Genomic DNA, 14,840 nt, shown 5'->3' with positions numbered 1-14,840 from the left:
GGTACATCTGACAGTGTCCTGGCAGCAGTCTAGAAGAGCAAGCTAAGGGAGGCACTGTTAGCACTGAACAGTTTTGGCATGTGAGATGACCAGGTTCTTGCATTTGAAAATCTGCTGGAAGAACAAAAAAAAGAGCCTGCTTTTGATGCTTTGATTTACGCTTCTTTTAATGAAACAATCTAGAATTTGCATCAGATCCCACTAAACTGAAACTGGCTCCTTTGCAGGGTGGGTCAACAGTCACTTCTGGACACTGCTAATGCAAATTGACTCTCCAACTAGCTGCAGTCAGGGACTGTCTGTGGATTTGTCAACATGCTCTCCACACAGCACTGGAGAGCCAAATTAAGGTGTTAATTTCAGTGCCACTTTGTCCTCTTGAAACGATAATAACCAAACTGAAGTTAGTAAGCTGGAGCAGCTAATAACAGTCATGGGCTGCTCAGAAATTGCCAACTACAGCAGTAATGAGCTGGTCACATGTCATTGGCTTGCAAATGGAGAGCATGCTTATGAACCATGGCAGCAAGCAGTAAGGGAAGGGATTTTTTTAACTTAATATTTAATATGGCAAAGAAATGAGAAATCATGTGGTTCTCTAATCAGATGTTTAGTCAGTGGTCATGGTTGGTGGATGAAGCAGTACTGAGAACTGTCATTAAAATTTCCCTTTGCCATAACTTAAACATATTTTAGAGGCATGTACTGGCATGAATACCAATGCTTCAGCAGTCCTTTTCATTTTCTCTTCAAGTAATATCCCCACCAGCTTGCTAGGAAAGGGGAATTTTATATTTCCCATCAACAGTTACACAGAGGATCTTTCACATCTCATCTTTCAGTGCTACATTGCTCTTATTGCCAGGACATGATTTGGGTAGCAATGAAAGATGGTGATCATAATTCACTTATGATCTTAGTTGTCAGCCTGTTTTGCACTAAAACTATTATATGACTTAAAGGAGTCCAGAGGCCTAGGTTCTGACAGAACTTTCCCTGTGAGTCAATTCCTGATCTATAAAATAAGGCTGATAACAAAACTAGCTTTTTTCCAAGTGTCATCTGGTTTATCTATTACCCTCCTTCCCCCAGCATAGATGCTAATCCACCTTATCTTGCCCTAGCTTTGGTCAGACTTCAGGCAACAAACAATCCACAGAAGCTAGACCATAAGCTGGGAAACATTGATGTTGGACCTAGAACTAATAACCAGTATCATATATCATTGTTGAGCTTGTTCCAACTTGCCAATGGCATCCAGTATAGACAAAAGGCCCACAGCAACATTCAGGTTTGTGATTGAGTGAAAAGGGGTCTATAAAGGCGTTTCCTCTTTGGAACCCTCTGTCTCTCCACAGGAGCATGATGGAAAAAGGGGTAGGATTGGAAAAGCAAGTTTATTCTTAGAACATGGAGTACAGACTGTGCAGAGCCATCATGGGAGCCATATAACCCCCAAGTGCAATTCACTTAAATGACTGGCACTTCACAGAAATAACATATGGCTTGCTGTTTAAATCCATCCTTCTGTCTCTGAAGACTTGCATGTCCTTTCAGCTAGGTATGAAAGCCCTAGAGCAGGGATAGTCTATGTATACATTGTGTGCCCTAGCACCATATGGCTCAGATCTTGCTTGGGTTTTCTAGGTGCTTCTAGAGTATGAACAGCACAAATTAATAATTATAGACATTAAACAAACAAAATAAAAACCCAACAGCTAATCTTTTCTGAGGAAATATCAAAAGCAATAGTTTTTTAAAGGGAATTTCATATGCTAGTGTAAATCTAAGCTTTATAAATGCAGGTGTTAGTAAATTCTACAGCAATATCAAATTAAAGTAGTAAATAAATACTACTTTGTAAGACATGCTTTATCATAGCTTTCATCCTGTCACGTTTAAGACCAATGGCATATTTTTTCTAGGCTTTGTTACTCAAAGTCTGTTTCCTGTTCTCTGTGAGGACTGATAAATTAAACATTATAAACCTTTAATAAAGTCCCTATGAGGTCACAAAAAACTCATGTAAAACCTTGCAGAGGTATTTCTACAGTCAATTATGTTTTAACAAATGCAATTAGCCAGTCCACCAAGGACTGAGTAATAATATAAGAAAATCACTAATGATTCCTGATAAGTGAGATGAGGAGGAAGTGATTGTTTCCACAGACCTTCAGCTGTGGATACGCATTATTTTTATAAAGACTTGACATTTAATGACTATACAGGAGCTTGATCTGAGAAAAACACAAGGCTTCTTCTAAGCTGCCTTTCAAAGAGCTCGTGTTATTCACCAGAGGAACTGTCCCCTAGGGAAATTTCTTTTTATCACATTCTGCAAAACATCTCAGTAAGAGTAGGAAGAAGCTCTGCATCTAAGAGGTGGGAAAAGATAGGTACTCATAGGTACCATTATTCTAGGTTAGACCTATGGTCCATGTAGTCTACGGCCCCAATTCTAGAAGTGACCAACACCTGCTGCACCTGAGGACAATCCCTATAATATCACGCTGGCCACATGCAGAATGACTTTTTGAAGTTTCTCTCCGATCCCAGGCAGAAATAGAAAGGGCATGAAGGAAGCACTCTTTGCTGGGTGTTTCTATTATACATATAACAATCTAGCCCCTCTGAGGAGTCAGCTCCAAACCCATGACAATGGATTCTTTATGGAATTCATGACAATGGATTCTACTCTTCTCTATGGAGGAGCTTTGGCTCAGGACTGCTAATCTTACTAAGATTTTAAGGGGAGATGCCCAAATGTATCTGTCTACAAATTAGGCATATAAATTAGGTCTTTTAGGCTTCTTATACAGTCAAGAAGAGGCTGGCACCTCCAGAGGGCCATTCACAGAATCACAGAATCACAGAATCGTTTAGGTTGGAAGGGACCTCTGGAGATCATCTAGTCCAACCTCCCTGTTCAAGCAGGGTCCTCTAGAGCATATTTCCCAGGATCACATCCAGACGGGTTTTGAATATCTCCAGGGAAGGAGACTCCACCACCTCTCTGGGCAACCTGTTCCAATGCTCTGTCACCCTCACAGTGAAGAAGTTTTTTCTCAGGTTTAGGTGGAACTTCCTGTGTTTCAGTTTCTGCCCGTTGCCTCTTGTCCTGTTGCTGGGCACCACGGAGAAGAGACTGGCCTCATCCTCTTGACACTCCCCCTCTTGACACTCTGCCTTCTCTATATCCTTTGTTATCAGGGCACCCGCCCCATTCAGCAGTGGGCCCACATTTTCCCTAGTCTTCCTTTTGCTACTGATGTATTTGAAGAAGGCCTTCTTGTTGTCCTTGACATCCCTTGCCAGGTTTAATTCCAAATGGGCCTTAGCCTTCCTTGTCGCATCCCTGCACACTCTGACAACGTCCCTATGTTCCTCCCAAGTGGCCTGTCCCCTTTTCCACATTCTGTAGACTTCCTTCTTCTGTTGGAGCTTTGCCAGGAGTTCCTTGCTCATCCATGCAGGTCTCCTGCCCACTTTGCTGGACTTCTTCCTCAGAGGGATGCACCCATCTTGAGCCTGGGGGAGGTGATGCTTGAATATTAACCAGCTTTCTTGGACCCCCCTTCCTTCTAGGGCCCTACCCCATGAGATTCCCCTAAGTAGGTCCCTGAAGAGGCCAAAGTTAGCTCTCCTCAAGTCCAGCGTTGCAATCCTACTCATTGCCCTGCTCCCTCCTCGTAGGATCCTGAACTCCACCATCTCATGGTCACTGCAGCCAAGGCTGCCCCCAACCTTCACATCTCCAACTAGACCTTCTCTGTTCGTTAGCACAAGGTCTAGCAGGACACCTCTCCTCGTTGGTGCCTCCATCACCTGGGTCAAGAAATTATCATCAGTCCTCTGCAGGAACCTCCTGGACTGTTTGTGCCTAGCTGTGCTGTCTTCCCAACAGATGTCAGGGTGGTTCAAGTCCCCCATGAGAACCAGGGCCTGTGATCATGAGGCTACTTCCACCTGTCTGTAGAAGGCCTCATCGACTTCCTCTTCCTGATCAGGGGGCCTGTAGGAAACCCCCACAACCGTGTCACCCATGTTAGCCTGCCCTTTAATCCTTACCCATAGGCTCTCAACTTGCTCTTCATCCACCCCTAGGCAGAGCTCCACACATTCTAGTTGCTCCCTCACATAAAGGGCAACTCCACCACCTCGCCTTCCTGGCCTGTCTTTCCTAAAAAGCACATAGCCATCCATGGCAGCATCCCAGTCATGTGAGCTATCCCACCATGTCTCTGTAACTGCAATGAGATCATGGCCCTGCGACCACACACAGATCTCTAACTCTTCCTGCTTATTCCCCATGCTGCGTGCATTGGTATACAGGCATTTCAGAGAGCCAGTCAAGCATGTAAGCTTCTCAGGAGGGCTGCAAGAGGATCCTCCATAGCCATGTCCCATGCTGTCTCCCCTGGCTGTATGCACCCACTGGAGGCATCCTGATCATAGGCATCCCACCTATGATCAACAGCCACCTTAAGATGGGATGAATTGCCTTCCAATGGTGTTTATACTTCTCTCCACTGACTGTAAAAGAAGCCTGAATGACTATCCTAGGTTAGACATCTGACTGTCAGAGCTAGGTGAAATGACTCCCACCACTTCTGCCCATGGCAGCTTCTCTCAAGAAATTCCATAGGATATCAGTGAGCTTGGCATATTTCCATGTATTTCAAAATCTGTTGTCTTGCAATTTCATTATACATCCTATTCTTACTGTGAAGAAATGTAAACACAAGTGTGTAGTTTACCTTCTATGTGTCTGTCAGCACTGTATAGCTTGCTTCCATCAACCCCTGTATTCAGCTTCTATGGAACACAGGACTGAAAAGGACCTCTTGGCTAGGCCACAGGCCACACTTGCTACCTAAGGTACTCATCTCATGTAAACCCAGCCATAACCCTGTCCAACTCCCTTCGAACTATCACTTACCCTCTCTCTTCTTAGTACTTGCCATGCCTCTAGTCATTTTAGTTGCCCATCTCTGGGCTTGTCTTCCTGCTTGAACCCTTGGGGGTGAAATGGCAAGAACAGAATATGCAATATTCCAGCCAACTATGTTGCACTGAACTGGCATTGTAATAATTTCCCTCCCTTTTCACCTACTTTTTAATGGTTTGTTTCTTCCTTTGACTACAACTATATCCTGAGCTGCCTGGGGTGGTTCCCAAGACTCTTTCCAGCACTTGGACTGAGAACTCAGAGTTTTGATTAAAGTGATCCAAATGACTAACAAGCCTTCCTCTCCCATTGCTAAATGTCATCATGAATTGGTGTTGAGTCACCTAACTTTTCTCAAGTCTTAGAAAGTTACCATGCAATCTTCTCAAGTCTTGACCAGTCTAAATTATTGGGAGTCATGTACAAATGAGATGCCATTAACAACCCTATGAAACAACTTTGGTTTGAGCACAAGCTTTTTAGAAGACCTCAAATCTTTTGCTGCACTGAGAGTCAAGCATTTGTGCCTGTTCTCTGTTTAAGTTTTCCAAAGCAGGTTCTAATCCATAATCATTTATTTTCAATTTTGTTGGAAACTCAATTTTCTTATTAGCCTCTTGTTAGAGATTTTTTCCAAATGCCAGAAAGCCCAAACAAACTACATCATTGCACCAAGTTTGTGTGCTTTTTTTTAAATGATACCTCAAAGATTTCTAATACAGTTGTAAAATATGATATTCCTATACTGAGGCCATGCTTATTTTTAATCAGTTTGGTGAAGTTCACTCTGATTCATTCTAAATCTCTTTCAAAATAAGATTTCAGCCAGTGCACAGAGATCTAAAGGAGGATTCATTGGAATGTAATTCCAGGATCAGAGTTGTGCATCAAAAGCTTTTAAGCATATGCTTAAGTTCACAAATTTTCCTTACATTCACACCTATTCAGCAATACATTTAAACTGGTGCTTAGTACTGACTGACTTCAATATGATTGGAAAAATGTTCTTAATCACATTTCAATGTTTTGCTGGTTGTTCTCCAAAGATAAAGATGGGGTACACTTGCTGCATGTCAGATCTTTGTTGTGGTAGCCGAGTTTAAATCATAAGTGAATTCTCTGTTGGCAGTTCAGTTTTTCACTAATAAGTTGCTTTGGAATTCTTGGATAAATACTACCATCTTCCAAAGACTTGATGCTAATATAATTGATGCATTTGAGACACAATCTATTCTTTTGATGACCTCAGCTGTGCTTCCATAAGTATTTTGCTGGTAGCAGTACCAGCTGAAGCAGTAGCTATCATCTACTCATTCTTATCCTATCCTTTTGCTGACATCCTCCCCTCCCTTGCCCTCCTTCCTTCCCTGCAGACACATTTTGCATTAACAGTTAAGTCACGTCAGGAAAATAATCTGGCTTAAAAGTAACCTTTTTGGGGGCTAGGTTATTTTTCAGAAAGTTCAGTTTCCTGATTTGATTCACTACACAGCTTCATGCAGAAGGGGTGGCAGAAGGAATATGGGATGCTTAAATCAGCATAAGAACCAACTGTTGCTGAAATATAGGCAAAGACTACAGCTGTGGTTTCAAACCTTATTTCAGACAGGTGTGAAACTTGGATAGGTATCCACACCACACCCTCATGCACAGCAAGGAAGAAGGAAGGAAGGATTTAGTTTCTTGGTCATTTTCTTGCCCTTCAAGATTTTGCCCTGAGGTTATGCATTTTGATAATTGCCTATTATTTTCTTTCTTTCTCAGGCCATGTGTCCTATTAGTTTCCATCTTACATTCTAAGCAGCAAATGTTGCAGGTCAGTTAGTTCTAAACAACAACACACATGGCACCTACCTGCAGGATCCTAAAGAAGTTCTTGTGCTGTGCTCATCACCAAAGCACGTGAACGCCTTTAACAGGGCATAAGCAACATGATTAATATCTGTCCCATGTCCCAAGGGCATTAGCTTAGTGTGACTGACCAATAAACCCCTACAATGGAAGAAGGCTCAGAGGAGATGGGCAAGGGCGATGTGCCCATGAAGCTCAGGAATAATGTAGGATGTGACTCACTAACAACAGCTTTTGCACAGAGAACTGACTTTATCTCAATGCAAAGGGGACTGGAGGGTGGCCTTTGTTTTAGATAAGCAGCCATATCCATTGGGTAGATCAACTGGTGTAAATGTTTCTCCCCAAGATAGCCAGACCAGCATGGAGGGGGGAAGGTGTATACGTGGCTCAGCCCAACATAGAGTATAAATCCTGAACAACTAACAAAAGAATTTCGAAGAGAGCAATGGGCTTGAGCTGGCTTCAGCCCAGGTATTCCTTCCTGGTGATTGGGGACACCCAGCGTCATGACGGTGAGCATATGATTGAGATCAGTAATGGGAACATTGGTGTTGTGATTGAACTGTATATTGCAATTGCTATATTTTGCTAAGTGTAACTTAAGCTTGTATTGTGATTTCAGTATATTGCTGTATCATTCTGCTAAATCAAAAATCCCGTGTAACATCAAATACCTTCAAAGTAAACTTTTATATTAAACATTACACTCTATGTGTGGAATATCTAGAAGAACAAGTTTGGCTCATGTCTGCTCATGTTCTTTTTAAAATATGTAGCAAATAAGTAACGTACATCCTTGAGCTTGAAAATCTCTTGTACTGAATCCCAAATAATTTCTGTGGGACATACTTGTGTGATTTTCTTGCCATCTGAGCAGTCTCCCCTCAAGTAGTGTGATCTGTTCCAGGTAAGACATATTATCAAACTCCAACTGTTCCTTGACTCTCTCAGGTTATGTCTGTTAAATAAATGCATATGATGTTGCACTCATGGAATGAATCATTACTTTCATTTTAATTCCCAGCTCTAATGCACAATTACAGTTCCATAAGTAGTCAAAAATCACATGTGTTTGTAGGAACTGAAAACGTGAAAAATTCAGTCCAGCTTGAAGTGTCATAAAAATCTCATCCAGTCACAAATGCCAAACACCTTTGTGAAAAAACAAGTAAACCCCCAAAAGTATAGGCAAGCGCTTTCCTTTTCTGTTGTGCATTGGTATTTAGGATGTACATTTGGGTTGGAGGGGCATATTCCCTTGTGGTGAAAAGGGATATGCCATCTGTTGGCTTTAAGAGAACTTGACTGATTTACAGCAGCCATGCATCTGACTTTAAACAGATCCTCTATAAACACACACTACTCCAAAGAGACTTTCTGAATGAGTGGTTACATACCTGACAGCTCTTTCATAAAAGGGTAGCACTTTGCCATATGCACACACATTCTTTTACACAACATATCAGCATTTGAAGTTTCCTTACCTGTCACAATAGGGTATGACTGAGGCCCTGGAACGCTAGCTCCTGTATCTGTGGAAGTAGGGCTTGTTATATTGACCTTGAGATCATCTAATCCACCAGCTAACGATGCCACAGCCGAGTATTCAGTTGCCTGGGGAGAGGAGGAGAGAGGAGGGGAAAAAAAAATTCTCAGCAATAATCTATTTATCTGACAACTTTTGTCTGTAGTATGACAAAAAGTAGATGCAATATGGAACTCAAACCTTTCATTCAGTCAAATTGGCCAGTTTTAAAGGCAAAAGAAATTTAAACTCTGTTGTTAAATATTAGTAACATACAAGCGGATCACTGCTTGCCACTGCTGTTCCAGGAGAACACCAAAATAGTCTTTCTTTATGAAATATGGGCCAGATTTATCAGTATGTAACAGATTTGTCTATAAAGTAGCAATTATTTAGAGCAAATTGGAGGCCTGTTACTGCTGAACACAAGTTATTTGCCTGTTAGAATAACAGTTCAAGGCAAAAAATTTGTCCCTTTCTTATTCTAGTCATCACACCAAACAGCAGATGGAAACTGCAGCAGTCAGTTCCCAGCTCCTCTTAAAAATACAAGAGTTCCTTGTCATTTTATAGGCAATAAAGCACACAAATAAATGCTTCTGCTTAAAGGATGGATTTGTAACAAACTATTTCCAACCCTACATGTTTTTAAAAATAAATCACCTGCCTATTTTAAAGGTGCTCTCATATCTTTTAACTTCAATAGCCACCATCAAAGTAAATAAGCACAGGTCCTCAATAGTCAAATTGGCATTGTCTGATGACTTCATGAAAGTCCATGTAGCTATGACAATTTATACCAGCTGAAACCCATCCTGGCATTTAAAATTAATTCTACCTATGTGGCAGAAAACTTACTTGCATTTCCCTTCTCCCATAATTTCTGTATCCTGGCAAAAGCATGACATGGGCAGCTGGGGACAGCACCCTCTTGAAGTACTGCAACAAAATTCAGTAGGGAATATCTGACAGAGCCCTCAGATTCCCCTAGATGCTTCAGGAAATATTGCCCTCAGTATAAGTGCAAGCAGCTGGCAGCACAGGAGCCCCTCTTGGTGCCAAGAAGATACCTGACCAGCCAGATCTGGCCGTTTGTGCCCCCCAGCATTGCATTATGGAGAGTGGCAGGCTCCATCAACAGGCATACTAATACCACCAGGTTTCAGACTCTCTTTCAGGGCTTCATGGGAAGTCAAGCACTCTACAGATAGGAAAAACTCTTGGATTTTTTCTGGTTTTATTGTTTTGAGCACCTGAGGAGAGATAACCAACCAGAGTTGTTCCATGCCTCCTTCCCATCTCCACTTAAGAGATACAGTGCTCTCTGCTCTTCTCCATTAAAGGGCTGAGAGTGTTAATGAAGAACTTCCAATATTCAAGATAGCGCAGGAGTGTCAAGTATTTCTCTTTGCCTTGGGCTGTGAAATAAGAGGGGAGTGAAGAGCCTTCCAGGGAGGATAGATTCCCTCTGGTTCCTACACCTCCTCTACCCTAGCCTATTCTAGAAGGGGAGTGAGGGATCAGTGCAGCAGGAATTCAAGCAGAACCCATCATTGTCAAAGGGATCAAAATCAACAGAAGCAGGAACAGCAGTTTTAAGTAAGACTTAAGAGGAAGCGGAGCTGAGGTAAGGATGTCAGTGTGTGTACACAGCAGTATAATGGGGGGGGCTCTGTATGCAGGTGGGAAGTGTCTATAGGTATTCAGGCAGAGATCTATAGAAGGGGTACCTGCACATGTAAGGGGATGGTTTTATCGTGCACATTTGTGCATCTTGGTAAAAGATCCATGGGAAGGGAGTATTTGTATATACAGAAAAAGCAGATCCACTTGGGTGTTGACAGTGACTCCCACATGATGTGGGTAGGCTCTGCACAGGTCTGAGTGGCAGAGTCACTAGGTTATGACCCTCCCTCCCATTGTTCTCAGGAATCCAGCATTATCACATAGCCCTCTAAAAGCAAGACTAACTCCATTGCATGGTCAACATGGGGGATATGCACCTAGCTCCAAGCATCATGCCTAACCCATCCTGGGTGTGTGCAAGGCTGCTCAAGTTGCTGTGTCTGTGTCTTCATTGGTGCTGGACTTATCCATGCATGTTGCTAGGATTTCTGGGGAATATTCTATGATGCCAAACAGTGCCTTGGGTTAAACCGTTCTATGATTTTTTTCCTGAGCAAACTATGGGGGAACTTGTCTGTCTTTCTGAGCACTTGACAGGAATTATGGGAAGGCACTGGAGGACCATCAGCAAGTGGGTTTGCAACTGGAGAGTAACCAGTACCTCCAGTTGCTTTAGCCGGGTGGGCCTACTGGAGTTGGTATAGAAAACTATGCCATTCAATGAACAGTTCTATGTGTAGGCAAGACCTGGGACAAATGCAAAGTCTGAATAAAAACTGAACTGTCTGTGTAGTGATCACAAGCTCTGGGGTCTTGTATAGACTAGGGGTTGGCTCAGAGTATTGTGGCCTGCCATAAATGTAGCTGTATTTCCAGCTCTCATGACAAACAGACAAAAGTCACTCCTGGCATTAGTGAAGCTTAGCTCTGCTTGAAGCCTTAGGGTAAGCTGTGCTAATGCAAGAAACAGCTTTCCCTGTTGACAATGGCGACTGCACTGTACAGATGGTGCTGCAGCAAAGCATGAGGGGACAGTAAGACCTGCCCTCCATACCAAGAGAGCACAAAAAGGAAAACAGGCACTGTTAACAATCCAGGATGGAGATGCTCTGAAGAACATTTTCCTTCTCAGAAATCTGAGGACTACATGACACTCAAGCCATGTTGCTTTGTCCTGGCTGAGCAGAAGGGCTGCATGGTATTGGTGAATATCAGTCATTAGAAGAATGCCAGTGCAATGGTGGTACAAAAACACAGCTATGTGCATTTCAACTTCAGTTCTCAGGAATATGTGAAATCAGCTTTCTACAAATATGTGGCCAGTAGAAATTGATCATGAGATGCTTACAGAAAACAAGCATGCACAAGCATGACAGAAAGGAAAATTAAATGTTATACATGAATTAATATTTATGAGGGTTTTGTAGGGGAGGGGAAGGCCAACAGAGGCAGCGAACAGACGCAGCAGTTTGCGCAGCAGTTCGCACAGAAGGGCACCAGAAGGCAAAGAAGGCACCTCTCCATTTTGCACAGTGGTGTGTCCTTCCCCGGGGCATGGTCATGACACGCTGCAGAGCACGTTCCCCAGTGGCTGCTGGAGGTGCTGCATCAGCTGTGTCTGAGGCTTCAACCCAGACAGACCCCCTGACTGCAGATGCAGCTCTGCAGGTGTCAGGCTGCAGGGAGTGCCTGGGGCCTCTCCGTGAGGCCTGGGCTGATAGTCAGCTCTCCTGTGTGAGGTGTGCTGTGGTTGACCAGTTGTATTGCCAGATAAAGGAGCTGCGGGAGGAAGTTAGTAGGCTGCGTAGCATCCGAGAAGATGAGCAGGAGACTGACAGGATATTCTCGGAGACTGTGCAGCTCCAGGAGTCCCCACCCTCCACTGCAGCGGAGTTGCTGGAGGGCTCTGTACCGTGTGTAAAGGTGCATCATAACGCTATCGAAGAGGGCTGGAAGCTGGTGACCTCTCGTAGAAGGAGAAAGGCTCTTGCTCCTCCTCAAGACTTACCCTTGAAGAACAAGTTTAGCGCCCTCCAAGCCGAGGAGGAGCTGGGCATGGCTGCAAGGGAGGCAACTGGCCTGGCAGACCCTGTGCCGTGCAGGAACCCCCGGAAGAAGCGGCGAGTGATTGTTGTGGGTGACTCCCTGCTGCAGGGGACAGAGGCACCTCTCTGCTGACCTGACCTCTTGTCTAGAGAGGTTTGCTGCCTGCCAGGGGCTCGAATGAGAGATGTCATGGAAAGACTGCCAAGGCTTGTCCATGCCTCGGACTACTACCCTCTGCTGCTCTTCCATGTGGGCACTAATAACACCAAGGGCAAGTTGGAAACCATCAAACAGGACTTCAGAGCTCTGGGGATGGTGGTCAAGGGTCTGGGAGCCCAGGTCATCTCCTCCTCCATCCTGCCTGCGAGGGGGAAGAACGGGAGGAGGAGTAGACGAGTTTTCCAAGTTAAGAACTGGCTGCGCTGCTGGTGTTGGCAGCAGGGTTTTGGTTTCTATGACCATGAGATCCTGTTTGAAGATCAACAGCTGATGGGGAGAGATGGGATCCACCTCACCAAGCGGGGCACGCGTCGGAGGAAGTCGATGAGGCCTTCTACAGACAGCTGGAAGTAGCCTCATGATCACAGGCCCTGGTTCTCATGGGGGACTTGAACCACCCTGACATCTGTTGGGAAGACAGCACAGCTAGGCACAAGCAGTCGAAGAGGTTCCTGCAGAGGATTGATGATAATTTCTTGACCCAGGTGGTGGAGACGCCAACGAGGAGAGGTGTCCTGCTAGACCTTGTGCTAACGAACAGAGAAGGTCTAGTTGGAGATGTGAAGGTTGGGGGCAGCCTTGGCTGCAGTGACCATGAGATGGTGGAGTTCAGGATCCTGGGAGGAGGGAGCAGGGCAATGAGTAGGATCGCAACCCTGGACTTGAGGAGAGCTAACTTTGGCCTCTTCAGGGACCTACTTAGGGGAATCTCATGGGGTAGGGCCCTAGAAGGAAGAGGGGTCCAGGAGAGCTGGTTAATATTCACGTATCACCTCCCCCAGGCTCAAGATGGGTGCATCCCTCTGAGTAAGAAGTCCAGCAAAGTGGGCAGGAGACCTGCATGGATGAGCAAGGAGCTCCTGGCAAAGCTCCAACAGAAGAAGGAAGTCTACAGAATGTGGAAAAGGGGACAGGCCACTTGGGAGGAATATAGGGACGTTGTCAGAGTGTGCAGGGATGCGACAAGGAAGGCTAAGGCCCATTTGGAATTAAACCTGGCAAGGGATGTCAAGGACAACAAGAAGGCCTTCTTCAAATACATCAGTAGCAAAAGGAAGACTAGGGAAAATGTGGGCCCACTGCTGAATGGGGCGGGTGCCCTGGTAGTGAAGGATACAGAGAAGGCAGAGTTATTGAATGCTGCCTTTGCTTCAGTCTTCACTGCTAAGGCCAGCCCTCAGGAATTCCAGACCCTGGGGACAAGAGAGGAAGTCTGGAGAAAGGAAGACTCTCCCTTGGTTGAGGAGGATCAGGTGAGAGATCATTTGTGCAAACTTGACATCCACAAATCCATGGGCCCCGATGGGATGCACCCACGAGTGATGAGGGAGCTGGTGGATGTTATCGCTAGGCCACTCTCCATCCTCTTGGAAAGGTCCTGGAGAACAGGAGAGGTGCCTGAGGACTGGAAGAAAGCCAGTGTCACCCCAGTCTTCAAAAAGGGCAAGAAGGAGGAACCAGGGAACTACAGGCCTGTCAGCCTCAACTCCATCCCTGGGAAGGTGATGGAACAGCTCATCCTGGAGGTCATCACGAAGCATGTGGAGGACAAGAAGGTGATCAGGAGTAGTCAGCATGGATTCACCAAAGGGAAATCATGCTTGACCACTCTGATAGCCTTCTATGATGGAATGACTGGCTGGGTAGATGAGGGCAGAGCAGTGGATGTTGTCTCCCTGGACTTCAGCAAGGCTTTTGACACTGTCTCCCATCACATCCTCCTAGGCAAGCTCAGGAAGTGTGGGCTAGATGAGTGGACAGTGAGGTGGATTGAGAACTGGCTGGATGGCAGAGCTCAGAGGGTTGTGGTGAATGGCGCAGAGTCAAGTTGGAGGCCTGTAGCTAGTGGTGTCCCCCAGGGGTCAGTGCTGGGTCCAGTCTTGTTCAATATATTCATCAATGACCTGGAGGAAGGGACAGAGTGCACCCTCAGCAAGTTTGCTGATGATAGTAAACTGGGGGGAGTGGCTGACACACCAGAGGGCTGTGCTGCCATTCAGAGGGACCTGGACAGGCTGGAGAGCTGGGTGGAGAGGAACCTCATGGAGTTCCACAAAGGCAAGTGCAAGGTCCTGCACCTGGGGAGGAATAACCCCATGTACCAGTACAGGCTGGGGGTTGACCTGCTGGAGAGCAGCTCTGCCGAGAAGGACCTGGGAGTGCTGGTGGACAACAAGTTAAACATGAGCCAGCAGTGTGCCCTTGTGGCCAAGAAGGCCAATGGTCTCCTGGGGTGCATTAGGCAGAGTGTTGCCTGGAGGTCGAGGGAGGTGATCCTGCCCCTCTACTCAGCCCTTGTGAGGCCTCACCTGGAGTCCTGTGTCCAATTCTGGGCTCCCCAGGACAAGAGCGACATGGCACTCCTGGAGAGAGTCCAGCAGAGGGCTACAAAGATGATCAGGTGACTGGAGCATCTCTCCTATGAAGAAAGACTGCAAGAGCTGGGCCTGTTCAGCCTGGGGAAGAGAAGATTGAGAGGGGATCTCATCAACTTGTACAAGTATCTGAAGGGGGAGTGTCAAGAGGATGAGGCCAGCCTCTTCTCCGTGGTGCCCAGTGACAGGACAAGAGGCAACGGGCAGAAACTGAAACACAGGAAGTTCCACCTAAACCTGAGAAAAA

At 45.4% G+C, this 14,840-nt stretch overlaps 1 protein-coding gene across 3 annotated transcripts in view; it reads right to left on the bottom strand.

Moving 5' to 3' along the window:
- The window catches only part of LOC104145347 (paired box protein Pax-5-like), a 192,312-nt gene that overhangs the window by 102,562 nt on the left and 74,910 nt on the right, over positions 1–14,840 (bottom strand). For all 3 annotated transcript variants that reach the window (XM_068925086.1, XM_068925087.1, XM_068925088.1), the window contains exon 7: positions 8,287–8,416. In XM_068925086.1, the coding sequence (XP_068781187.1) occupies positions 8,287–8,416 (130 nt within the window). The remainder of the gene's footprint in view (positions 1–8,286; positions 8,417–14,840) is intronic.

Source organism: Struthio camelus, chromosome W (genome assembly GCF_040807025.1).
Source record: "Struthio camelus isolate bStrCam1 chromosome W, bStrCam1.hap1, whole genome shotgun sequence".
In the NCBI taxonomy this organism is placed as follows: Eukaryota; Metazoa; Chordata; class Aves; order Struthioniformes; family Struthionidae; genus Struthio; species Struthio camelus.
The sequence above is the reverse complement of the archived record's forward strand: the minus strand, read 5'-3'. Positions and strand labels throughout refer to the sequence as shown.